Genomic DNA, 27,515 nt, shown 5'->3' on the forward strand with positions numbered 1-27,515 from the left:
CCAACAGTGGGACACTTTAACCGGCTAAGGAAAAAAATGTTACAAAGGGCGCTTTTAAGTTCCTTACATTTGCGGTTTCACCGAAAACGGTTGCGTTGCCCGGAAAATTTAGGACGAACGCACGAACAACTTAGGTAGGTACCTATACGACCTAATTGCGTAACTGCGCTTAAGATCAAGGTGTAATCAATACGTTTAGACTACGTATAATAAGTATAACTTCTATGGTTCTTACCAGCTTCAACTTGCCGCTTCCTCCGGTACAAGTCGTCTCCAGCCAGGCAGTAGAGCAGTTGCCTCCAACGCGGCACCCGAGCCTCCGTTTGCGTGGTCCGTTCCATCGTCAGGCGTACCACGGGCTCGGCAGGCCCGGCCTCCGTGGAACAGTTGCTTTGAGTTGGCAGAGAAAAACTCTGAAAGCCATGAAAGTATAGGAGATTGCGGTTATATAAATAAAGTTATTGTTGGCATAGTGCCTCAGGTTTGTTATTTATTAACTTTTTTTAGGCCCCGCTCATTTAAATACGCTCTACCTAGGTATACCAAATGAATCATAGTTTAATATTGTTTAGGTAAATTGAGGGATTAAAAACGTATTCTACGAAGTCTGAGGCGGTGTTGCGCCACTACTTTCAGAGGTACATAACTGTTAAAATTAGTGGCGCTTTGACGCGTTGACGGGGAAATTCAAATGCCTTGGCAGGCCATTCTGTGGCCTGCTTTTGGCCAGCCTTGCTCTAAAGAGTTCTGCTTGTTTTAATTGCTTTTGATTAAAGTTACATAGTTCTGCATGGAGCGCGCAGAGCTGCGCCGACGCACGGCGAGTTGCCGCGCGGCGAACGCGTCGCCCCCCACCTCTTCGATTAGCTCCTCCCACTCTGCATCGTCTATCACGATCTCTCCCGAACCAACCTGCAAAAATAAAGACGTATCAAATGTGTAGAAGCGTAAAGCTAAACATCTCGAACGAATTACCTATATGTTATTCGAGTCTTCCAGCTATCTACATACTAAATTAATCAGACCTCGGAGATCGTACAGGCACGCAATGATCGTTTGCAGATACGAGGGCCTGCTTTATCAGTGCTGGCACGCCGCTCTGCCCTGCACTACATGCATCGCACGTTTCTGTGTCTCTAGACGGTGCTAATTAGCTAACTGGTTGTTTTTTTAAAATCTGTGGTCTGACAAGATTATGTTCGGAGAAATGTAGGACATCGTGAAAGTACAATGCGACGGAAAAAGTTGCGGAAATTTTCTGAGTGGTTGGCTCTTACCTTAGTGAAGTAATGAACACCAGCAAATTCAAGAAGCGTGGCGATACAATAGAAGAAGCTCATAAGGAGAAACCAGTCCAGTGCTGTGGCGTACCGGACCTTAGGAAGATCCGTGCGTGAGTCCAGGCTTATTGTCGACAGGGTTAACACAGTCGTTATTCCTAAACCAACGCGATCCGACGTAGCCTGAAAGATTTGTTATTTCAAAATCTTATACAGATTATAATGTTTTAAACTATCGTGATTTTCACTCATAACCAGGGCTGGATTAACCATGTCGGGGCCAATGCAAATTATCGGGGCATCTTTTTCTTTTCAGCCATTTGAAGACCATCAGCTCTTTTCAAGTTCAATCAAATTAACTGACTGACTTACTGTGTGAAAAAGACGCAGATTGTACAAGAGACGTTTTACTTTGAAACATTTTCAATTTCTTTAGTGCGCGCGCGGGCCCCTAGGCAGTTGCCTATTTTTGCCTATGGTTAATCCGACCCTGCTCATAACTATTAGATACCTACAGCACTCAGGACTTATCACGCTCAAAACACGTAATAATACCTCGACGTTTCAGACCGAATTACTTCACTTACCATATTTTTTTTTTAATCTACTGGATGGCACACGAGCAAGTGGGTCTCCTGATGGTAAGAGATCACCACCGCCAATAGACACCTGCAACACCAGGGGATTGCAGATGCGTTGCCAACCTAGAGGCCTAAGATGGGATACCTCAAGTGCCAGTAATTTCACCGGCTGTCTTACTCTCCACGCCGAAACACAACGGTGCAAACACTACTATAATTTCACTTGTCATACTAACGTTTGCCTTAGAATATATATAGAACCGTGCTGCTTTTAGGATTTTTTAAAATGCCATCTCATAGAATGTAGTAGGTTAGGTTAGTTTAATATCAACTCTGAAGAAAATACTATTTCAGAAATAAATTACTTTATGGCAAATGAAAATTATGGAAAAAGATACATTATGGAATATGAAATTCGGGCAAACGATAGAGACCCTTTTCAGACACATCGTAGTGGCCTGGTCACGTGTAGGTATAGTATCACGTTTGCTTAGCAGCGCGAAGCTTTTAAGCTACCCGCACTTGATTATTATTGGCACCCGTATCTTGAACTATCCGCACTTGGTCGCAATTTTTTATCGTCATCCCATCACACCGACACATAGCAATATTTAACAACGTACACTGCAATGCGACTGAAACGTCGAGGTAAGGAATTACTACTCGTTTTGAGCGTGATACCTAAGTCCCGTGTGCTGTAATACTCACACACACATTCTCGCAATCAAATGAGAAATCGAATAAAGAAATTTATTTACCTCTCGATGGATCCAGAAAGATACCCACGAGAGCACAACTATAAGAATGCATGGCACGTAAACTTGAATAAGGAAGTAGCCCGTATGCCGTTGTAGGTTGAACGAGACCTGTAGCACTGAGAACTCCCCTGCACAGAATTCAACAGATTTCTATGACAAAATAGCTTAATGTTACAATTTAGGCACTAGAGTGCCTGTTTTACGCTGTCATTCATTTTCAGTGATGGAAGCAAATGCGCCCTTCGGAGCGTAAAAGCCGATTCGTGTCATTGGTGCGCCGCTACTGCCACAGATTTCTAAAACATTTCCTTTTGCCCTTGGGGGAAAGCCGCAACATATTTTTATTGGAAAGCACTTGAAGGTGTATTTTGGGCCAGAATGAGATGAAACAATCTCGACACACTGAGCAAGGAAGTACCTTTAAGAGCCTTCGTGAAGGGGAAACGATTTCGTGACTCATTGAGCGCAATATTCTAGTCTAGACTAGAAAGAAGTTTTCATTTTACCACATAATCATCTACATATATTTCTATCTATCGAGTTTCCAGAAGGAAACAACACACTTAGGCACGGCACTCATATAGGCGTAATGTAATCTCATAAACGTGATATTGTCTCGGGATCGCAGAGGCGCCTCGCGAACGCTGTCGATAATTTGGCACTTACGATAAATAATATTTATAATGGCAGCGTTTTCTCGACTGAACCGAAGTGCGGGAAATCACGTTAGTTCGTAAGCGGATAAGGTTCGTGAACGCTGGCCGTGATTAGTAAAGATGAAGGCCGTTTAGGCGCCGGGAGAAGTTTTCGCTCCAATATAAATGAAATACAACCTTTTTGCCTTGGACCTTCGCTGCCAGACGTGCATGACAGCTACGTCTATGCGACACATAATATAGGTATGTTATCAAGCATAATCCTCTTCTTCTTGCCTTTCTTGTTGTTTTGAGAATGAGCTCGTAGATAGTTCGAAACGGGTTCACATTTTGTGTGGTGCTTATGAGGATGATTGTATCTATTGAGTGGAAGTGGAGGCTGGCTTGTTCTGTATTGTTTTGTTATATTATGTATATTTCATATTTCCGCTGGAATAGGTACTTTACAACGACATTTTATAATGGTAAACAAGCGGAGTGAAGATAGACAAATAATCTCAATGAATAAATAGAAATGGATGAATTGCAAGTCGTGGCGAGATTCTATTTATATTTGTGCAGGTCCACACAATTAAGGAGCGTTAATAAAGGAAGTTCGTCATGTTTGCCGCAAACAATAAGTTACTTGGTATAAATGCTACTTCTTCGAGATCGTAAACGCTGACACTAATTAACAACATAATACGAAATGTGTTGACGTTTATTGTGTAGATAAAAGTAAAAAAGGTTGCGATAAATACCTTACTCATTGCTTTGTGAGGATATTTTCGCTGTTTTTCCTAATGGTTATCTTTCATAGAGCTGTCATTAGAAATCATTCAATTCGGTTAACTATAATTTCAGTCCAATATTTCAACTAGACGTAAAGGTTGTAAGGTAAAAGTGCCAGTACGTGATATGCTGCCTGCCTGCCCAACAGATGACACTCTGCTGTTAATACTAAGTACTATTAGGTACCCACTAACGACATGAAATTAAATATGGAAACTACTGGGGCCAGCACTCAAACATTTATTTTAAACAAGCCGTTACCCGCGACTCCGTCCGCGTAGAATTTGGTTTTTACATCCCGCCGAAACTATGCAATTTTCCGGATAAAAAATATCCTATTTATGTCCTTCCCTGGGACGCAAACTATCTGTACACCGAATTTCATCTAAATCGGTGCAGCCGTTTAGACGTGATGAAGTAACAAACAGATTTACGCTACGCTATGCTACGCTGAAGTTGAAATTAAGTATAGGTATGAAAGACATGGATCACCATAAATCAATGAGACACTGGTACAAATCTGGTGAAGCTTTCGACAATATTTGTACTGTGGTAGTGGCGTTACGCCGTAACGACTCGATTCCGATCGGATTGCATAGCGAAAAATATTCACTCCACGCCCTGCATACTAGTAGTAAGTATTTTAAATATAGAGATAAAATCTGGAAAAAGTATTTCATTGTCATACCTTCTCGCCTGGTGAAGGTGAAGTTTCGATATGGGAAGCTGATCAGATCGAACTGTGACAGCGTCATGCCAGGTACGAAATTGACGCTCTCCGAGTTCTGCCATTGGTACACCAGCTGCTGGTTGGAGTAGGCGTCTGACGAAACATAAGAATTTAAAAAGAAGAAAACGGTTAATGAAGGTTCCTTGTTAGTATTGTAAGGTTCGTTTAACGTAGCAGTCTCGCTTGCGATTGGCTCATTTAAATAGTTACCAATCACAATCTTGACGCAAAAATCAAAGTTGTCAAACAATAGGTAACTAGCGCCAAATAGCCTGTCACAGAAACTGTCATTCGAGCAGCATTTCCACCAATAATGTGCGAGCCGGTGCACATATCGAAAATTTTAATATCGATAGTTAAAATATCGACGCTCAAAATATCTAACCTAACCTAACATAATTTCGATATTTTGACCGTCCTTTTTAACATTAGATATACTAATTTTCGATTATCATACGTCCTCGTGCGAGGATGTGTTGCGAGGGATGTGTTTTTCATTAACCAATAGAAACGCTTCATTTACACATCCTCGCACAGCACATCTCTGGTGGAAACAGCTGAGCGGAGCGAGGCGAGGTAAATGAAGCGTTTCTATTTGTTAGTCAAAAACATATTCCTCGCAACACATCCTCACACATCTCTGGTGGAAACGCTGCTTAAAATGGAATACATTCTTACGCATCTCCCAGCATCATGATATTAATGCTGTGTAGACTAGGGTCTGTCTACCCCAGGGATGGGGAAACTTCCTTCGCGTGCCAATATATACTAACGAAATATATGGCAGGCCAAGTTGTTGCATTTTTGGCTATATTTACTGAAATAAAATTATTGATATTTATTTATTGTATAAGTCATGTACATAAAATTATTAAGATGTTAAGTACAATTAGGTCGGTCCATGACGCCCTGTAAGAGCACACAATAACAGTTTAATTTAATTTATAAATACTTAATAAAGAATACCAAATCTATTTATATACGAAATTATGCTAAGTCATACATTAGTCGTGCATTTTTACTAATTGAATTTATTACTATTTTTTCATGTCGACAAGTTATTAAAGAATAAGATTATTTAAACTACAGATAGGTACTTATATAATATAATGTCAATGTGTACCTATCTACGTCAAAGTGAGAAAAAAATATGTATTTTCTGAAATACTAATTTATTGTGCAATATTCTCGATTTTCGCTCATCCCGCCCGCACTCGCGAAACAATGCGTGATTGTTGTATGCAAGCCGGCCATTGACAATGAGAATGAAATTTCTAACAATACGAAATCTTCTCTTGTTTTTTGTTTGATGGTCGCGGGCCGGATTTCAAGCCTTCGCGGGCCGCAGTTTCCCCATCCCTGGTCTACCCTTATCTTGCACGTCGACTGCGTGCACTCTGCTAACATTGGATACGAACTGTTTATCAAGGCATAGGTTCGCCTTCGTACCTACTTGTGTCTCAACGTTTGTCAGTTGTGTTGTTCTGTGAAGCCATGCCATATTGTAAAGGTTACTACCAGTACAATATAGCTTTAGGAAAGAGTCTAGAGCTTCCATCGGTTAAGCAAATTAGGTCGGGTTGTTACACAACAATTTTCATAGAAACGAGACCGGCTTTGTGTTCTGCCACAAATTAGTTTTTTTTTCTAAATAATATTTTAATTGGATATTAAGATTGAAATGTTTAAAAAAAATATTAACATTAAATGTATAAATGTTTGGTTGAGATATAATTAATATATCGCAAGAATGTCTCTTTTCTCAAGTTCAGATCTTTCATGGATTCAAGCAGTCGATATATAACCGACTTAGAAAAGTTAAGAAACAACCGAAATTGTCATAGCAAGGTCAATATCCCAAAAATATCTGAACCGATTTCAATAAAACACAAGAACCACTGCAAGGACACTAGTTTTCACGTAAAAAAAACATGAAACTACCGTGAGACTCTCATATTAAATAATATTGTACCAGATAATTCACGGCGGAGCTAAACTTGATTTAAGACGTGATTTATCCGGTACAATATCATTAAAAAAAACACATCGACATCGGTTTGTCCGTTTGAGAGCTACGATGTCACAGACAGGAAATTGGAGTCAAACTTATAATATCCCTCCTTTTGCGTCGGGGTTAAAAATTAAAGCAGGCTAGGCTTAAAGATCCAGTCTTCGACTACTTCTGAGATCATTCACAAAGAGTTATCAAACGCTAACTTACAGCTTCCAAGTATAAGTGGGCAGGACTGACGATCCATGGGAAAACTCCTCAGTTCCATCGGACATTTGGCTTTTATCGTCAACCTGAAATGAACAGCTTTTGTGAGTCAACCCAATATCTTTTTAACCTGAAAACGTACGTTTGTGTATGTTTTTTAAAGTCGGATTAGTTCGATTGGATGTTAATAAATTAATATTTGTGTCGTTATAAACCGTATACGTTATTATTTCAAACTTTTGCAATTTTCATGCATGGTTTTTATTTTTATATGAGAATCTGAGACTAAATCGCGCAAACTAAAATTACTTAAATGTCTACTACCTACTATAGGTATGTAATGATAGTAGAGAAATATTATTATGATTATCACATTTTATTTTAACACAAATTTAATAAAGCTATTACTTATTACCATTACTACCACTTAGTTATATATATAAGGTAAATGTCAGAGTGCTCTACCCGCTAATAAAATAGATAAATAAATATAAATATCATGGGACACTTGACACCAATTTACCTAGTCCCAAACTAAGCAAAGCTTGTACTATGGATACTAGGCAATGGATAACAACAAACACATACACACACATACTTATATAGATAAATACATATTAAACATCCAAGAACCGAAAACAAACATTCGTATTATGCACACAAATACTATCTGCCCCGGCCGGGAATCGAATCCGGGACCTCAAGCTTCGTAGTCAGGTTCCCTAACCACTTGGCCATCCGGTCGCCATGGCCAAAATATTAATGCCTAATAGATGACACTGCAGTCGCCTCTATTGCCAATGGCATAAAATTAAAGACGGCAACTATTGGTAAAGCGTCGACTACTCATACATTTACCTTAATACAGCGGATGTAAAAAGAATAGCAGCAAGCGAGTGGCAATTAGTCTTAAATTACTTAGTTAATAAGTTTAAAATTAAGAGAATTTCAACCCTTTATAAAGATGTTAAAGCTACCCTTCGGCGTTTTATCAATTACTTTACGTTTAGCTACAATAATAAAATTATTGTGCTTTATCAAAGGTATGTATACAATTTGCTAAAATTTGAAACCAACCGTTCAAGTAAAGAGGGTAAACATTCCGTCCTACCCTAATCAAATGTCGTCTCTCAGGAAACCCATGACCAATGAGCACTTTACCATGGGAACTAACGTGGTGGGGACAAATTTACTGCTTACTGTGCATTGTTTTACTAAGTAACAAGAAAAAAAATAAAGGGCTATTGAAATATGAAACCTCATAATAATTTGTTGGGATGAAAATAAAATAAGTGAGATCCCTTAAAAGTTTTGATTGATGATTTATTTACAACTTTTTTGTGTAGTTTCTACCACTAGATCTTTATGAAATCGCAAACTAAAAAAAAACCGATGCATTTATTTTTGATCAAGAATAACTCAACATTTTCCTAAAAGACAAATTGAGATTCTCCTAATCTTGTGAAGTCGATTAGGTAAAAAACCGCAGTAGCATTAAGACCGAGTACCTACATCACTAAACAATAGAAAAAAAACCGGCCAAGAGCGTGTCGGACACGCCCAAAATAGCAATTACGAAAAAAATAAGTAATATTTTTCTAAGGATTTCGTATTTTATACGGAATCTTCCAAGTTTAGGTATATTTTATACCTTAGGCTGCTATTTACTCTTAAACTACTAATCATTTTCAAGCAAAGCAAGCTTAGCCGTTATAGTTTTCCATAAAAGTTTCATATACTTACTACCATTCTGAATTTTTTCAAATTTTTTCACACACCGGTTTAGATTTTAGAGGGTGGGGGGGGGGGGACGTTCGATTTTAATGAAAATTTGCACTTTAAAGTTGAATATTTTGCAAACAAATCACTAAATCGAAAAATCGTTGTAGCAACTCCCTAATTATTTTAAAAGATCTATCCAACGATATCCCACACTAAAAGGTTGGATGAGAAAAAAAAAACACCCCCACTTTTAGTCTATGGAAGGTAATTTAAAAAAAAATGTTTTTTTTTAATTTTTGTACCTTCCATTTTGTCGGCATTCTTTACATACATATTCGTGTAAAATTACAGCTTTCTAGCATTGATAGTCCCTGAGAAAAGCCGCGTACGGACAGACAGACATGGCGAAACTATAAGGGTTCCGTTTTTGCCATTTTGGCTCCGGAACCCTAAAAATCGTAATTTACCTACAATCGCAACCAGACAAATTACAAAGTTTAAATGTTTTCTCTAAGACCGACTCACTCTTGTCAGATTTTTACTATTTGTAGGTACATTTACAGTACGATCAAGGTCAAGAAAAAATAAAAGTATCTATTAAGGTTTTTGTGATACAGCCCTGTGACAGACAGACAGATGGACAGCGAAGCGACAGTAATAAGATTCCGGTTGTCACCTTTCGGGTACGGAACCTTAAAAATAACACTACATTTCACGGTCTTTACACAAGTAACCTTATACAGTCAAGGAATTTAATTCATGGACCACCATGGAACCTTTTCAAAGGAAAAGTCATTACGAATTTCCTTGTTAATTAATGCGATGTCACTATGACGTTTACTGTGAAATGGTTCCGTGTTGGCCAATGAATTAAACTCCTTGACCGTAACTATTATTATTCATAGACAAGGTAATGATGACGATTTAGGACTCTGAGTCGAAAAAGTTAATTTACAATTACATATTATAAATGTCAATGGAGCATATAATAACACCGTAAGAAAGTCTCTCATTATTTTATGTTCCTACAGTACAGCCAACCAACGTCATATGTAAGTGATCACTTTTGTACCTTGTCACTTTCAGTGGGTCCACAATTTCGTATGGCTATTCAAACATGACGTTAAAATAACAAGGTGCAAAAGTTGTCTCTCCTTCCTCTTTGTGCAAAAGTGATCACTTATTTATGACGTTGTCTTCACCTACATACGAAACGGGCTGTGAATGGCGGGCGTTCTTACAACCCTTGCTCACACAACATTTATTACATCCCCAAATTTCAGAGTTGTTCGCTCGACTAAACTGGTTGCACCAATAATCCGTATCGTAATTAACACGCTAAAACGTCACTATGCGTGCCACTGGCTGCGTTCACTCACTGCCGACGGCTGGAAATACGCCAACTGATTACCTAGTATGTGCTATTCATTTTATTTTCCAATAAAAGACCTGCTTGAAGTTTGCAGATATATCTTTTTAGGGTTCTGTAGTTAACTAGGAACCCGAAACCCTTATAGTTTCTGCATGTCTGTCTGTCTATCTGTTTGTCTGCGGCTAAGCTCAGAGGCCGTTAGTACTAGAAAGGTTTACTTTGGCATGAATATACATATCAGTCTCGTTGACAGCGGTAAAATAATAAAATTTTAAAAAAAATTTTTTAGGGTACCATCAGCCAAATATGTGTTCTAACACCCTAAAGTTGATAATCGTTTGCATGTCATAAGACAAAGATCCACAATTGACCATCGACCTTCTCAAGAAATTCAAGAAAAAATAAACAAAACATTTGTATTCTGTTTCGTAGTAAGTACCAACAAAAGTAATACAAACTTGTCATTTAAAAAAAAATAGAATAGGTAAGTCATTCAACACGAGCCGTCGATTTACGAGTAACTTGATGTATTGCAACAATGAATAGCAAATTAAGTGGCTTGTAGGGTTTCTTTGTAATTTATATTGTCCATCGCAATTTACGAGCGATGAATAACTCGGCGAGGTAACCGGAGCGCAAAATTTTTCACTCTGCCAATTAAACGGTGCGGGCGGGTGTGTTTGTTTGGATGCTATGAACTGCAGTTATTTGCGCGGCCATCGCTGTAGCTATCGGTGTCTTGACTGACTGACTTACCAACACCTACTGTCCTGTGTGTTAATGAAATGACTGAAAAAGTGAAAACCTGAAAGTGGTTTCTTCAGAGTTGAAAGTAGAATCGATTACACTTTATTTTAAAGCTGTACCTACTTATTGTTTTTTAGGGTTCCGGAGCCAAAATGGCAAAAACGGAACCCTTATAGTTTCGCCATGTCTGTCTGTCTGTCCGTCCGCGGCTTTGCTCAGGGACTATCAATGCTACAAAGCTGTAATTTTGCACGGATATATAGGTAAACTATGCTGACAAAATAGTACAATTAAAAATTCAAAACAATTTATTTTAGGGTACCTCCTATAGAGGTAAAGTGGGGGTGATTTTTTTTTCTCATCCTACCCTATAGTGTGGGGTATCGTTGGATAGGTATTTAAAAACCATTAGGGATTTGCTAAGACGATTTTTCGGTTCAGTAATTTGTTTGCGAAATATTCAACTGTAAAGTGCAAATTTTCATTAAAATCGAGCGTCCCCCCCTCTAAAATCTAAACCGGTCGTTGGAAAAATTTGGAAAAATTCAGGATGGTAGTCAGTATATCAAGCTTCCAAGGAAAACTATAACGGCTTAGTTTGCTTGAGAATTATAAGTAGTTTATGAGTAAATAGCAGCGTAAGGTATAAAATATACCTAAACTTGGAAGATTCCGTATAAAATACGAAATCCTTAGAAAAATATTACTTAATTTTTTCGTAATAGCTACGGAACCCTATTTTGGGCGTGTCCGACATGCTCTGGTCCGGTTTTTTTAAATATATTTTTTTCTCTGTGCCCAGTCTAAAAGTTACGAATGCAGCATACGCTAATTAACTGTTAGCGAGGTTGCTACTATTTAGATAAATTTGATTTTCTTCTAATAACGGCAAAGCGCAACGAAAAAATTAGAATTTCGGGAGTAGAATTAGAAATCAAGTAGAATTAGGGGCAAAATGTACGAATATTATTTGACATAGTTAAGGTAATCCAGTCCGCTAGATAATAAGCATTTATTTTTTTCATTTTATCTAAAGCTTGACAAAGCTTTAAATGAAAAAGTCACATACAAAGTCACATATAAAGTATTTCAAATATATTACATACCTCATGGAGTACAATATGTCTCCGTGCTGACTGATCCTCAGTAGCTTATTGGGCACGGTGATGGTGTGCACATATGAATGTTTGCCGTTGTAGAAATAGGTGTCAGGTCGCCAGATCCTCTCCAGCATTTTGATGGAGAGAGAGAGCGAGCGAATCGGTCCAAGGAATGAGAGCCGCGTGTCCCGCCAATACTGCCTGAAGTAACAGTCCATTGAATAGTCCTGCCGGGAAAAGTTGCATGTAAATTATTTATGCTTAGTGAAAATAACATCATTGGACAATTTAAACGAATTTATCAAATCCCAAACTAAGCAAAACTATGTCTTATACTAGGTATCGGAAAAATCTACGACATGTTTACGTACTATATTACACAAATATCATTAACTGTGTTTGAAAACCGGAAATTATGACCAGGGCCGAATTGTATAACAAATTATAACCAAATAGTACCTATTAAATAAAGTAAATTTCAATACCAAATCGCTAATACTATTAGCAGTGCCGGATTAGCGCATAAGCAAATTAAGCAATTGCATAAGGAATCACGTCTTGGGGGCACCATAAACAGCACCAAAAAAAATTTGGTAGCACATAAAAGGTAAGGCTGGTTACGCCTATTTACTATGGACGGGGGGGGGGGGGTGCCACAGGCGCGGATTGCTTAAGGCATCAAATAGTCTTAATCCGGCACTAATTACTTTGTTTGTTTGTTTTTTTTTGTTTGTTGTTGTTTGTTAGTATATTTTTTTAATTTTATACAAATGAGATACTGTTTCGTTAGAACAACTTATTGACTGTAACTGTGACAATTTCAAATTTCAAACATCTCTCAAGAAAGCTCAAGACAAACCTCAATTCTAATATAGATCTGTCGTGATAACGTTTTTATTTTAATAAGGGCTATCTTTATTTTTCTTACTAGATGACGCCACTGTTTAGGGTTTTTAAGTGTGGCTTTCAAAGTCTGTTATTACGGGCGTGAAAACAAAGTTTACATTAAAATCATATTATAAGTAAATCTTAAAACCGTGCCATAAAAATATCGAGCAACCACAGTCTTGCGTAGTCCCGTTTTGTTCGGAAAAAAGGAGGACAAAAGTTTTGGAAACAAACAAAACTGTCTCAAAACACAGACATACATTGCCTCTTATCGCATAATTGCCATAATTAATTTCAGGTAATGCAAAATATTCACAAAATTATTCTAACTATAAATAAACCCGCCTAGCTCACCCAAAAACGATGAGATTTGACATTTCGGAGACCTCATGCTACACTAGCGCCTCTAGCGGCGAATTCATACGCGATAGCCTCGATAGCCCTCATTGCAATAGAATTGATAATTGGAAATGATTTTTAAAAATCTCGCACACTACTTGATATTATCGAATAATACGAGTAAGTTGGGACCGCGTTTAGTTTGTCTCTGAATTTAAAAAAAAACTACGGTTGCGTGATACGCGAAACGTTTTCACTTGGCGCCATTTGTTTGTCTTGGTCTTATTGCAAAGATTAGTTTGTTTTGTTAATAATAGGTTTATTTTATGTGAAGATAAATTATTTTAAATTGTAATTAACAGAATGAATATTTTTTACTACCATTTGAAATTTTTCAGTGCAAATACATAAAGTACCTACCTACTTACCTACCTAATCTATAACATACCTACGAAGGTTCTAGCTTTGTCAGCATAAAATTGGCTAAAAAGAAGAACTGTAAATCATTGTAGCATATCCTAATTTGATTGATGTTGACACCAATTTCTTTGACCTATTTTTGATGTAGAGTGGAAAAGTTAAAACAAGAATCAACTTTCTAATAAGATTCTTCGCAGATTTTTTCCGTTTCCGTGCCTTAACATCTGAAGCCATAAAATTATATGTAAACAAGTATCACATTACGAAATATCTTCAAATTAGGGCTAACATCGTATGTTCAATTTACATTGAGTATATCAGGTTTCAATTTCATAGTCCATTTAGTATATCTTCTGCGGGGAAGATGATCCTTTATGACCTATGATTAGATGTTAAGCGTTATGGAATGACCAAAACCTTTGTACATAGGTTGTGTTGTAGTGAATGTTGTTTTGTCATCGTATTTTGTCAGAAATGTTGTATCTTGCTTTTTCAATGAGGGCTAGCGTTTTTAGGGTTCCGGAGCCAAAATGGCAAAAACGGAACCCTTATAGTTTCGCCATGTCTCTCTGTCTGTCTGTCCGTCCGTCCGCGGCTTTGCTCAGGGACTATCAATGCTAGAAAGCTGTAATTTTGCACGGATATATATGTAAACTATGCCGACAAAATGGTACAATAAAAAACTCAAAAAAATATTTTTTAGGTTACCTCCCATAGACGTAAAGTGGGGGTGATTTTTTTTTCTCATCCAACCCTACAGTGTAGGGTATCGTTGGATCGGTCTGCTGCCAAGGGCGCAGTCAGCGGTATCGGCAATTTTTGAATTAATATTAGTTTTTATTTTACAAATATACAATTTTTTGTCTTCGACTTCGGGCTTCTAATAGACTCTCGTTTGTAATTCCTTATTTACCGCCCTTAAGACACAATGTACTATTACTAGATCTGTAATGGTCTTACCATGTCCAGTTCTGAGACCGGTCCCATACTCCTAATCAATATATTGGTCTGCACAACTGTTGGGTAACCTGAAACGAAGAATATTATGATGAGACAAACATCCAATATACTTACATATGTATACAAATGTCTGGCTGCCGCGCTCTTTTGATATTTAAGTGCCATTACTAGTCGCTTTTTAGGATTCAGTAAGCCTACAAGGAACCCTTATAGTTTTATTCGTCCGTCCGAGGTAAAGTTTAGAGTTACCTAACTAATGCTAGAAAGCTCTAATTTTTCAAGTTGCAGATGAATGCGTGCAGTGCTGTAGGTACACGTAAAGGGGTGATGATTTTTTTCTCGTCTATACCTAAGTAAATATATAGGTATTTTATAAACATTATTAGGTTTGCTCAGATCATGTTTGGATGTAGGGATCCGTTTGCAAAATATCTAATAACATAAGCTTTAAAGTGCTATTTTTTTTTATTTGAATCAGACTCAAATGCCTTCCCGCTCAACCAGCTTAGTAGTTGCTATGAAACATCTGAAAAATGACATGTTGGTAGTATGTAAATAGCTATATAACGAATTTAAAAGGAAAACTTCACAGCCTTACTAGGCAGCAGTACCTAATAAGAATAACCAAGCGTTTAAAAATTACATACCTTTCCCATGAGTGGGCAGTTGCGAATTTTCATAATTTTTCAAAAGATTCTCTAGTACCAGCGTGATATTCCTGGACACCGCGTCGTTTATGCTTCTTTTGTTTTTCCACATGTAGCGTGTGTCCGTTTCACCATACGTTACGTTTAGGTTTACGTAATTGGATAGGATCTCGTCTGTTGTTTCCCAATAATCTCTCTCGTAGGAAGAGGCCAGAGATGCGTTCTGAGCGGTGCTAGAGACAATCTTGGGGGCCGCTTCTCGAGGCTTCGCCGGCGTCAGCGATATTGGAAACGTTCCATTTTTAGTCGTCAAGTAGATCGCTCCTTTCGCGTCAACTTGCGGGCTGCAGGGAAAGAATGTTGACATTATTATATTTCTTAAAATGATTCTCGAGCGCTGCACTGTCAGCTCGGTGGAATGAAATTGCGGTCGGTTCCAGTTTTTGCCTTATTTTAAAACTGGCGCTTCATTGATCAATGTCTCGGTCGAGCGTGTAATGAAAAATTTGTTTTGACTATGTTGTTGATGTAGGTAGAGGCAAAAATTGCGAAGGACAGAATTTGTTTTATTGTCGTATATAGTATGTACGTTTTCTCAACAACTCCAAGATTAAAAAAAAACGAAAAATAAGCATTTAGCGCGTATTTCCAGAAAGGTTCGAATCTCACCGGAAACACGCGAATATTTTACGTTTAAAATAGTTGCTTAACTATCTTAATAGGCACTGAAACAGCGTCAAGTTTGGAGTAGCAAAATAATATAATTGTAATTTTCGTATTAGGAACTTTATAATACCTAGCATTTAGTTTCATATTCATCGAAAAAAAGGAATGTTAGTATTTCGGTCAAGCATTTTCGCATTTTCGGCATTTTTGGTCTCGCAAATATTTCAGTAATAAATAAGTTAAAAGATAAAGGAAGTGTTGCTAGAGCTATTAAAACAAATACGAGTATGTTCCAAATTATGCAAATTTAGTTTCGCAGCTCTCACAATTCAATTGAATCAAAGGTAGATAAATAATTCCGATCTGAAGCCATTCTTTTCTCAGCAAGTAAATTATTCATCCAGTCGTATTTCTTTTTAATTGCTTGAATATAAAGTAGAGCCGAGACTGTTCGTAGTTGGTTAGAGTAACATCACAGTATAAAACCAGTAAGCAATCTACAAGTAAAGCAATCTACAAGTAACGAGCCGATATTGTAACTGCCTAAACGACCAAGCTTTCCTCGGTCCTCGCTCTCATTCACATCACATAATAAATTATGTAGACAGCGCGCTTATTATTGAAATAATAAATCATGAACTATGTATGGAAACCGCAAATTTCATCAAATTAATTGCTACAAAAGAGTTAATGCATTAGGTATATTACCCAGCATTAACTGAACTCGAAACACTAATTTTGTATCACGTTCAAAATTTCACTCTGTATTCAGCATGTCATTTGTAGATTGTTTACTGGATTTTTACTGTGGTAATGCCTTTTTTTTCTAAAGCATCTTTCAAGATGCTTGCCTTGGCACGGGGCCCGCACCGGTCTCTGTTTCGGGTTATGTTAAAGAGGATCCCCAACAGCTGTAGCCGTGTACAGAAATTTATTCATTGCATCTTTACTCGTGTACTTTTATTGTTTTATGCAGACTTTTTCTTTAGAGAGACTGTTCACGGTTGGCTTAGTATTCAATATTCCTTTTTAGTATAGAATGTGACAATGATTTTACTGAACTTGTAGTTGTAAATGTTTGCGCACCGCATATGACAATACGGTATTTGACAAGTCCTGAATTTACCATGTTTTATATATTTTTATGAAAATATAGATATACAGACAGTGTATGGCGAAGAGAAAACTAAAATCGGTTCAAAATTGGATTAATAGTAATTTAAAAAAAAATCTATATACCTGTTTCTTTCTCAAACGCTTTTCTCTATGCAGCTATGGCGGTACTTGCGTATGACGTCACATGCTGGTATGTCTTTCTCTGTCTAATCTTGGATTTCAAACTTTTATAACTTTGTTACTTGTAAAGGTAGTTAGCTTAAAAATTGTTTTTCTATGCGATAACAGCCATTGTGAAGTTTTATTATAAACTAGCTGTTGCCCGCGGCTTCGCGCCCGTTGTATTTTTTTCAAATTTTCTTTGATAAAAACTTTCTCCTGACAATAACAAACACAACAAAAAAAGAATTAGCGAAATCGGTCCAGCCATTCTCGAGTTTTGCGCTTAGCAACGCATTTTACGAATAATTTTTATTTATATATATAAATAAATAGATATATAAAAAATAGTCAAATTCCGTATTGGTATAAGCGATACACTAGGTATAGTGATTTAAAAAATAGAGCAGTTTATACATACATATATGTAGATGGCAGCGACACACGACAGAATGATAGACAGACGTAATAAATATAAAAAAGTAAATGTGTAAGTTATAGAATTTGAAAACACTGGTCATTTCTAACGAAAGGGCCGCTACGAAAGAACGCTACGGCGTAGCACTTCTTCGTAGCAGCAAATATATCGCAAAATGTTCATTAATGCTAGCTTATTGTTCAATTAAGGAATAAACATCAGGATCGGGGTCACAGGAGTACGGTGTGTGTGAAGCTCCCGACCCACACTGGACCCGCCTGAGAACTACAACCTAAGCCCCATCATTCTGAGGGGTGCCTTGTGCTCAGCAAGTTTGTTATCCTTCACGCTAAATGCCTGGATGGATTTGGATGAAATTTGGCACGTGGATTGCTGGATATCTAGAATAACATATAGGCTACCTTTTATCGCGATATTGCCACGAGATCATGAGTCGAGAGCGGATTTGAAGAAGCGATTACAAGTTTAATATGGATATGACTAGTGCGATTGGTTAGATAGATATTGTTTGTTGTTATTGTTAGTTGTTTATTGGTCTTAGAGTTATCTTATTACTTACTTGCCACAATACAATCTTATAGATAATTAAATTCAATAAAAGAAAAATATTTTATTCTAATTAAAGGAATTTTATACAGTTCCAACATAAAAGATCCTATTTATTACGCACTTTTTAATCAAAATAAATACTTACTTGTCCATATCCATATTAAACTTGTAATCGCTTCTGCAAATCCGCTCTCTGGTCATGAGCTTTTAGCACGGTTGTTTATAACGCAACGTCCACAAAGATCATGGTGTAAGTTTTGAGAATACCCACGGGAATTTATTAAAATCCCGGAATTTTAATTCAACTGCTGGATCTTATGATTTACGCGTACAAAGCCGCGGGTAAACACCAATTTCAATATTTGCTTGTTCCTATTGGTTACGCTAGTTATGAAATAAATATTTAGGTTAACTGGAAGAGATCCCTTTAAGGGATAAGTTCGCCTTTATAGATCTCTGTCTTGTTAACTGTAATTTTCATATTTATTTATTTATTTGTCAATAAAAAATTACAGCACTACAGTAAAACCAATGCGCTGTAAAATTCAAATTATACAAAAAAACACAAAAAGACATTTAAAACACCAAAAAACCCCCGCCGGCACTTGGAGTCTAAGAGCAAAAATTAATCATATGTTGTTGTTGTTGTGTTTTCATATGTTTTATGTACATACCTTTCGCCTGCGGCTTCGTCCGCTTGGAATTCGGTTATCGCCCGCTGTTCCCTCGGAAACTGTGCATTTTTCCGGGATAAAAAGTAGCCTATGTCACTCCGCTCCGTTTCGACGTGAAAGACGGACAAACATACACACACTTTCACATTTATAGTAGTAAGGGGCTGTTTTACCACCCATTGATTAACTTTATTTGACGGATAAATATGATGCGGTCTCCGTCTATTCGACCAAAAAAAACAGAGACGGCATCACATTTATCCGTCAGATAAATTTAATCAATGGGTGGTGATACTGGGGCAAATATGGATAAAGAGTTATACAATACAATACAATATTTCTTATTCTTGTTCTTATTCTTATATAGCCCTAGATGATGATGATGACTTCTAGACTCGCTCCTAGATATGGAGAAACATTGCTGTCGTCAAATCGCTTTTGAAATCCTTCCGATTTTCTGTTGGACACACTGGTTCAAACTCTGACGGGCATGCCATGATTGCGCCTTCAATGCATGAATTACGCTTGATTGCTCGATTGCTCCCTTCTATGCGCATTAATCTCAATGCAACCAGCAATAACCTAGTATTGATCTGAAACTTTCTTCATTACTTCGAATATATAATTCATTCTAGTACTACTTCCTACTATAATATTACATATTATAAACGCGAAAGTTTGCGTGTGTATATGTTACTCCTTCAACGCTAAAACAGCTAGATGAATTTGGATGAAATTTGATGCGTAGATAGCTGGACATGTAAAATAACACGCAGGCTACTTTTTATCCCGATATTCTCACGAGATTGGGATGTGCAATTTCAAACTTACAGCTACATACGTACCAAATTTCATCAAAATCCTTCCAGATACATTTAACGTGAACGAGTAACAAACACACACACACAAACTTTCACATTTATAACATAATTACTAGACTAGAGTTTAAATTAATTATATGCTCTTGAAAATAAATTGAGGCCCGCTTTCTAATATGCCTTTGTTTGTCTTTGCGTACAAGGGTCGAAAAGAAAAGAGCTTTTGTTGAAGCTGACGAACATCTTATCTTCATCTTCATCATACGCTGATTGTAATTAATTAAACATTATTAGTGAACTGATTCTGACTGTGACAGTGAGATAATACAATACACGAGACGAATAAACGGATAATTATAAGAAATATTTGGGTGATCTTAATTGCCAGTTATTGACTCGTAATGTGTTGACATACATGACTCTTGCAATTTGATAAATATATATAGACCTTGTGCCTGCTTGTGCCATCCACGAAGACGCGTGATTTTGACAAAATTAGACATTAATGACATTGTAATAAGAACCACGGCACGCGTCATCGTGAATGACTCTACTTATACTACCTAAAAGAAAAATAAAAGCCTCGTGAGTTTCATTGGTAAAATGATAATACAAAAAATATAATTCTTTGACAATAAACTAAAGACGGCTTTATTATGTAATACAACAGACACAATACAAATACTTTCCATTCAATTAAGTAAATGTATTTTTAATTTAATTTTTCCGATGAAACTCTAAATGCCCTTATAGTCTGCCCTTACTGTGTCTGTGTGTGCAGTGTACTGTGTAGTGTGGAGCTAAACATGTTCCGAAAGCCCCGAAGCACTTGTTTCTACATGTAAACGATGATTTATTAAAATTTCCACGCTGGCTGGCTGACATCAATCCTATGTAACATATTTCTACTTTATTTCTATCGTATTTTGTCGGATACTATCCTATTTATTACTATTTATCTTTCTTACTCAATTAGCTTAAGTAAATTTCAATAAACTAGTTGAGAAAGCAAGATAATACGAACTTTCCCTACACACTACGATGGCAAAACATCTGTGTACATCTGCATTGGCGGTTATACCCGCGTAACTAGTTATTAAGTCTGCAGTGGCGTGGCGTCGTAACAACTCGATTCCCACCGGGTTGCTAAATGTTTTACTTGACATACTATACTCTGAGGAGTTGTTTCCAAATACACACGTACCTGAAACACGTTTCTATCACTCCGGGTTGCCTAACGAAAATGTTCACGCCACGTCACTGTAAGTGGTAGTATAATTTGAATTCTAAGAATTTCCACAATAATAATTGTAAGTACAATACAATACAATAACTCGTCATTGCACACCAATACATAGCAAGCAGTACAGAAAACAGGTATATAGGTACACAGAGACTTTGTGAAGTAAGCAATAGGCGGCCTTATCGCTACAAAAACATAAAAACATACATTAAAACATACATAGATACATAATTACATATGTATGTATTGGTTGTACAGTCAACGTCATAAATAAGTGATCACTTTTGTACCTTGTCACTTTAACGTCATGTTTGAAAAAGCATACGAAATTGTGTAACGACTGAAAGCGACAAGGTACAGAAATTATCACTTATTTATGACGTTGACTGTACGAAGAACATTCGTAAAAACTTTCGTGTCTCTATTTTCTATGTATAGACTGAGAGATTTAGATTTATGGTATTTTACGTAGGTACATACATGTATACAAGTACATCCCATAGGAATATCAGTATTAAAGGAAGACCATGTCGTGTTATTTCCGAGATTCACCTATCTGCAAGCAACAAATATAAAATCCGTCTAGCTGCTTTAGTGCAAAAGAGTGGCAAACATTCACGCAGCCAACCACACCACAAACTTTCACATTTTTATAATTTTAATTATGTAATATTCTCCTAGAATTACCGTTTGTAGAATATTACTTGTCTAGGCACAAGAGAGATTTATATTCTGTTGTTCTCTACTAAATTAACTGTCAAGTTTGGGGTCAGCTCCTTAATTTAACGTAGTTTTCTTGATATGCTTTTACAAGCTAGATTTTAAGGGCTTTTAGTATTCTCACAATACACGAAACAAGACTGTTGCTATTGATTGTACGTCACCACAAAGCTTAGTTAACCGTGGAACATTTCATTTAATTTAATTTCAAAAATATATGGCTCTATCCATCGGAGGACGATTTCGCCAGTGTCTAGTGGGTTATGCTGCTGTACGGTACAAAAAATCTAGAAAACGAAATAGGTATGAGAAGAAATGGTGGATAGACGAGACGAGACGTGCGCGTATCAATATTTTAACTTGTTTAATTTTTTTGTGGTAAGTAAGTTAAGGAAGCTCATTAATATTTGGCTTTTATATCACTTAATTAATTGTTAAATGATGTTCTGACTCTAAACAATTTGTGGACGATGGGTTGCTTCCTGCTGCCGTTGGCACTAATGAAAATGAGTTCTCATTAGTCTGCTAATTTGTCTAAATGATAACCGTTTTCACATTGCGACAACCCGGAGCGGATAAGCTCGTTTTCCCAGTTAATATGTCATGATTGCCAGCTCGGAAATATAATTTACCTAGATATACAACCTACGTAATATGTAGGTAACTATAATGATAAGCAAATGAACTAATTAGTTCTTCTAGCTCATGTGCGGTCCATTATCTTAATGGATGTACGTTGGATTGTAGGAGATAATTAAATGTCGTTTCGTACGTAAGTAATAAACTACCTAACAAGTTAACAACATTATAAGGCAGAGTCATTATGTATCCTTTGTTTCGTAGTGATAATATAAATGATCCTAGGCGTTTTCTGTACTAATACAACATGCAATTTGGCAGCCACGTAACCTACTGTCGGTGATTCTTATGTAGGTGCCTACTTATAATCATCCTACTAATATTATAATCCTTCTATATATAATATAATAAATGTGAAAGTTTGTGAGTGAGTATGTTTGTTACTTCTTCTTCAAATTTGGCGAAAAGTTAGTTTTCACACCTCTCCTTCAGAAAAGTAACTTTTCCTCCCTGGCGAGAAGGAGCAAAGTGCCACTTTTCTATTCAAGGCTTTTTTAAGTGTTTTATTGCAAATGCCATTTTTTGAAGTTGATAATTGTAAAGCCACGCCATTTTATATGCTGGTTGTTCTTTAATAATATTTAGAATTATTTTTTTCAAGTTTATTAATGCTCGGTGTGAAAAGTTGTATGAGCCACTCGGGAGCAAAATTATTTTCATCTTGGGCGCTAACACTTGAATCCCTCATTACGCTTAGGATTCTACTTTAGAATCCCTCGCTACGCTCAGGATTCTATTGTAGAATCCTTCGCTACATTCTGGATTCAATTATTTACGCCCTCGCCGTAAATACACCATTTTGCTCCCTTGTGACACAAATAACTATTATAACCTGGATTAAAACATAGGCTACTTTTTATCCCGATATTCCCACGGGATAGGGATTAAATCTCGAAATAACAACCGCTGGGCTTAGTCATGAAGTTTGGTATGTAGGTAGTTGGACGTCTGGAATAACACATAGGCGACTTTTTGACCCGATATTTCCACGGGATACCTAGGGATAAAATCTTAAAATAACAACCGCTGAGCTTAGAGCCATGAAATTTGGTATGTAGGTAGCTGGATGTCTAGAAAAACACATAGATGACTTTTTGATTCGATATTCCCACGGGATACCTAGGGATAAAATGTCGAAATAACAACCGCTGGGTTTAGAGGCATGAAATTTGGTATGTAGGTAGCCGGACGTCTGGAATAACACATACGCTACTTTTTATCCCGATATGGATAGTTTTGTAACTAAGGGACCCCATACATCCCTGTATTACTATTATTATTTTGTAATTTTTCTTTAATTGTATACTGCAGTTTTTAAGTATTTTATTTGTAATTATTTTATTTTGAAAAAATGACTTTCTGCCACGCTTTCTGCTTCTTGCGGCGCATTCTTCTTAGCAATGATAGTCTTTCCGAAAGCGCTGGTGGTTTAAAAAATGACGTGTAAAAGTGCCCATTGCGGCCTATTTACTGAATAAATGATTTGAATTTGAATTAGGATAGGGAAATTTTTTGAAATTTCAGCACTGGGTTTAGTCTTGAATTTCACAACACAACCTCAATGAAGACTACGATATAAATTTTGGAAATTTCCAGGGGAATTTTGTAAAATCCCGAAAATTTCAATTGCAACTACCAGACCGAACAGTTTATGCGTGCGAAACCGCGGGTAAAAGCTAGTATTTTAATTAATGTAAGTCTTAGAAAGGGAGTAATTTAGGACTATTTCTTAATTGTAGTTGTTAAATCGTTTTTTCTAAGATCATCTTCAGCAGATTGTGTTCAGTCACAGCGGAACAATTATTTGTCGATATTATTTCCGTAACGAGTGACCGTGGTCTTGTACATATTTTTCCCACCAAGATACCTTTTAGTTTGTTCACTGAGATTTGTTCCTACTCGTATTACAAGACAGGTGACAGGTTTTTCTCCAATTTGGACGTGATAATAATGAATAAATTCTAGTTATTATGAGGGCTACGGAACTTTCGCAAAAAATATACTAATTTCATTCCGATTAGTAACATTTTTGTAGAGTCGTATTACGTATTTATGTATTACGTGTTAAGTGTTTATATTGACAAAGCTACAAAACTGGTTAGTGAAATATAATTTACCCTTTTGTCATTTTGAATATTAGTAATTACTTATTTGAGTCAAAAGATGTACCTACTATTTATTTACTTAACTACATAATATATGTAAAAATAAAAATAAATTACTTTCTATTAGTTAAAAGTTAAAAATCATGAATTAACATTTTTTCCACTTTCACCTGACTCCGCCTCCACGAACCTCCGCCTCCGTTAAGAAGACCTCCATTACAACCCTAGTTTTCACTAGAAAAGTATTTTAGTTCAGAACGTCCATCGATCTTTCCATGCATTATTATACACCTACCTAAACTTAACATGACGACCACTTGCGCTTTTGCCAAAAAAAAATCATGAAAAAGACGAATCTTGGAAGCTATTGTTATATATTCAAATATATTTTCAGGGTCCAAAGATGTCTTAGTTACACCGTGATAAAAGCAAACTTTTACACATTGTACCAGAACTTACGGGCGAGTCATGACGTTGTCGCCGTTTAACCGCGAGTTAGGGGCACTCGGAGGTACGAATGGACAAAATAGAGAATTACGTGAGTAACTTTCATTTGGCCAGTCACCGCTACACGCCTGATAAGAGCACAGGACTGTTTTGTTACTTTGTTTTGTTCCCCACACTTTCCCATGGACATTTCTGACGCCCGACGAATTAATATTATTAACGAGACCTTTGAAACGTTATAGCTTCTTTTCTGAGACTACATTAAAAGTTCCGCAAGTTATTTAAATGAAATTCCTGATAAAGGTACTAAAGATGAAAAGTTTTAGAACAAAACAATAGGACAAAGCAATAATAACCTCAAATTGCGAGTTCTTGTCGTTTAATATTCTAGTTGAGAGGCGGAGTAATATTCTTAATTTTCCATATTACAAAGTCCATCATACTCTTTCATTTACTTAAATGTTCAACGGTTTCGCTCGAGCGTAATAAGAAAGGGTTTTCAGCGCGTACCTACTTATTGGAGTTAAAATTATCAGGCCTGACGTGCCATTCCACGTGACAACAAGACACAAAAGCACTCGTGATCACATTCATAAATATCTTTCTATCCTCACCTATTCCGTTTGACAAAAATAAGTTTATTTAATTTTATTTTCATTAATACCTACTGACCATTGCAGCTATCGACTTCAAGCTTCAAACTGGCCGAGGATGTAGGTCACTTTTTCGGTAGGTAGTACGTAACATCATATTTTATGCACTGTGAAAAACTGACGACGACGACATTGAATCCAAGTCTAATCGGATGAACAAGTTCCTTACAAGGATGTGCCTACTTGATCAGAACCACCGGCCCACGCTCTAAGTAACCGTGTGGAAAGTGGGCGTTAAAAGAAGATAACGAGATTGTTTCTATCAGGTGACCTTTACTAATTATTTTCCCTTTGTGGCGACGACAAAAGCCGTGATTGTACAGCCTCATCGGCGGCGTCGAGAGCCCTCGGCCCGAGCACTCTCTGCCTGTTACAAATTGTGCCAAATTGTCAACTCAGGCCCCGATCGCACTTGATTCAGATATTGCAGCATCCGCGACACTTTTTTACTTGGAAGGAAGTAAGTATATTTATTAAGGCAGGCGTTTGATTATGCTGTGATGAATGTAATTGGGTAGGCCGGTTACTTGCAAGGAAGGTTGTCCTGCTAGGGGCACCCGTCGAGTTTTAATTTGCCTGAGCTAACATTATAAAGTAGCCAATTAAAATTCCCCAGTACCTACCAACACCCTCTTTCATTAATTATTCCATGCAAGATTTAATTTATGTACTTATCTTATTTATTTATTTTTAAGAGAGCCGACGGCTATATTTTGATTCGAAAGTATGTACCGAGGTTAAAATCAGAGGTAGACCTTGGGGGGATGTACATTCGGTTCACACGGTCTTATATTTCTCACTATACGATTATTTACAGCACTGGCTGTATGCCTAGAAACTTAAACGAGTTTTAAATAACAAACAAATATGATACATAGCTAAAGACATCTTTATTCAGTTTCATTTTAAGAAACTAGTCATTTGAATCCGTAACTATCCCATGTAACGATCAAGATCAGCTATTTGAGGCACATTGTATTCTAGTGACACCACAAAATCGTATAGAAACACCATCACGTTGCTTATGAGGAACATCAGGTTGATTATTTGTACTCCGGGGTTGTCTGGCGACAGCGTGCGCGGGTCAGACAGCACACAAAGATGCCCCAAGAGGACCACAGCGCTCGGTACAGGAGGCTCGAAATTCCCCACTTGTTCCAACAAGTACCCTAAAGCCATAATAGCGTGTCCTGCATACGGCAAGTACAACGCTATCAACTCGTTCAAATACACCATCAGCACTGCCTTCCATCCATATCATTTTAACATTTCAACGCTGCAATGTTACTATATTCGTCGATAATCAGCAACAGGCTTGCAATTACAAAGAAGTATATTTCAAAGAAGCCGCGTCGAAGTCTGGTCATAAAAATGAAGTTTTCTAGAAGAGCAGTAAGGTACGAGACTATTGAAAGCATGTGTACGGTACTAGTTAAAAAGTTTATGGTTTTGACGCAGGTACAGACTTTATGTTCTAATATAAATCGTAATGCAAGTACGCACCCGCCCAGGAGAGGCGTGTAAAATGCAACTGAGTGTAGAATAGCCTCGACACATGGCATTTCTATTTCAGCTTTCTTTTTGCTGTGGACTTTCTGTCATTATCTATTATCACTGATTTCATATGATATCTTCAGGAATGGTTGACATCACGACCGGTATGTAGTTTCTGATTTAACATGTTGTGGACCGGGCGATAGCTGTGATGAATTTGAGACATTTATTATAGTTTCGTGTCTTGTGCCATATCTTATTTCGATCTTATTGTTAATTTAAAAGAATTATCGTTCCAACTTAGATACGTCACATTGACCTTTGACATTGACTGACTAGACCAGGGTCGTCGGCAAAGAGTATTGTACCTATAGAGAAAGTCGTCGGTCGTTCCTTGGACCACAGACAAAAAATTTGATGGATGTTAAAATTGTGTTACAAAGTAGCAACTAGGTAGCAACAGATTAGATCAGCTTGGACTGCTCTAACTTATCGCGGAATGCTAAAGAGGTAGTATAAGTATAACGTATATATAATAATTATTTCACTATTTCTTTGGTTGTCAATAGGTACTATTTTGAATTGGAAACTTTTCTATCTTTAA

The 27,515-nt window shown here is 37.0% G+C and overlaps 1 protein-coding gene across 1 annotated transcript; it reads right to left on the reverse strand.

Moving 5' to 3' along the window:
* Nucleotides 1-235: 235 nt before the first annotated feature.
* LOC141443380 (gamma-aminobutyric acid receptor subunit alpha-2) lies at nucleotides 236-15,380 on the reverse strand (the record flags this gene model as incomplete). Its single annotated transcript, XM_074108623.1, is given in 9 exon segments — nucleotides 236-413; nucleotides 781-912; nucleotides 1,278-1,463; nucleotides 2,620-2,747; nucleotides 4,735-4,869; nucleotides 6,998-7,080; nucleotides 11,942-12,162; nucleotides 14,543-14,610; nucleotides 15,190-15,380. Coding segments are annotated over 9 exon segments (1,243 nt in total), but the record flags the coding sequence as incomplete, so codon positions are not given.
* Between the last annotated feature and the right edge of the window lie 12,135 nt (nucleotides 15,381-27,515).

Source organism: Choristoneura fumiferana, chromosome 27 (assembly GCF_025370935.1).
Source record: "Choristoneura fumiferana chromosome 27, NRCan_CFum_1, whole genome shotgun sequence".
Taxonomy (NCBI): domain Eukaryota; kingdom Metazoa; phylum Arthropoda; class Insecta; order Lepidoptera; family Tortricidae; genus Choristoneura; species Choristoneura fumiferana.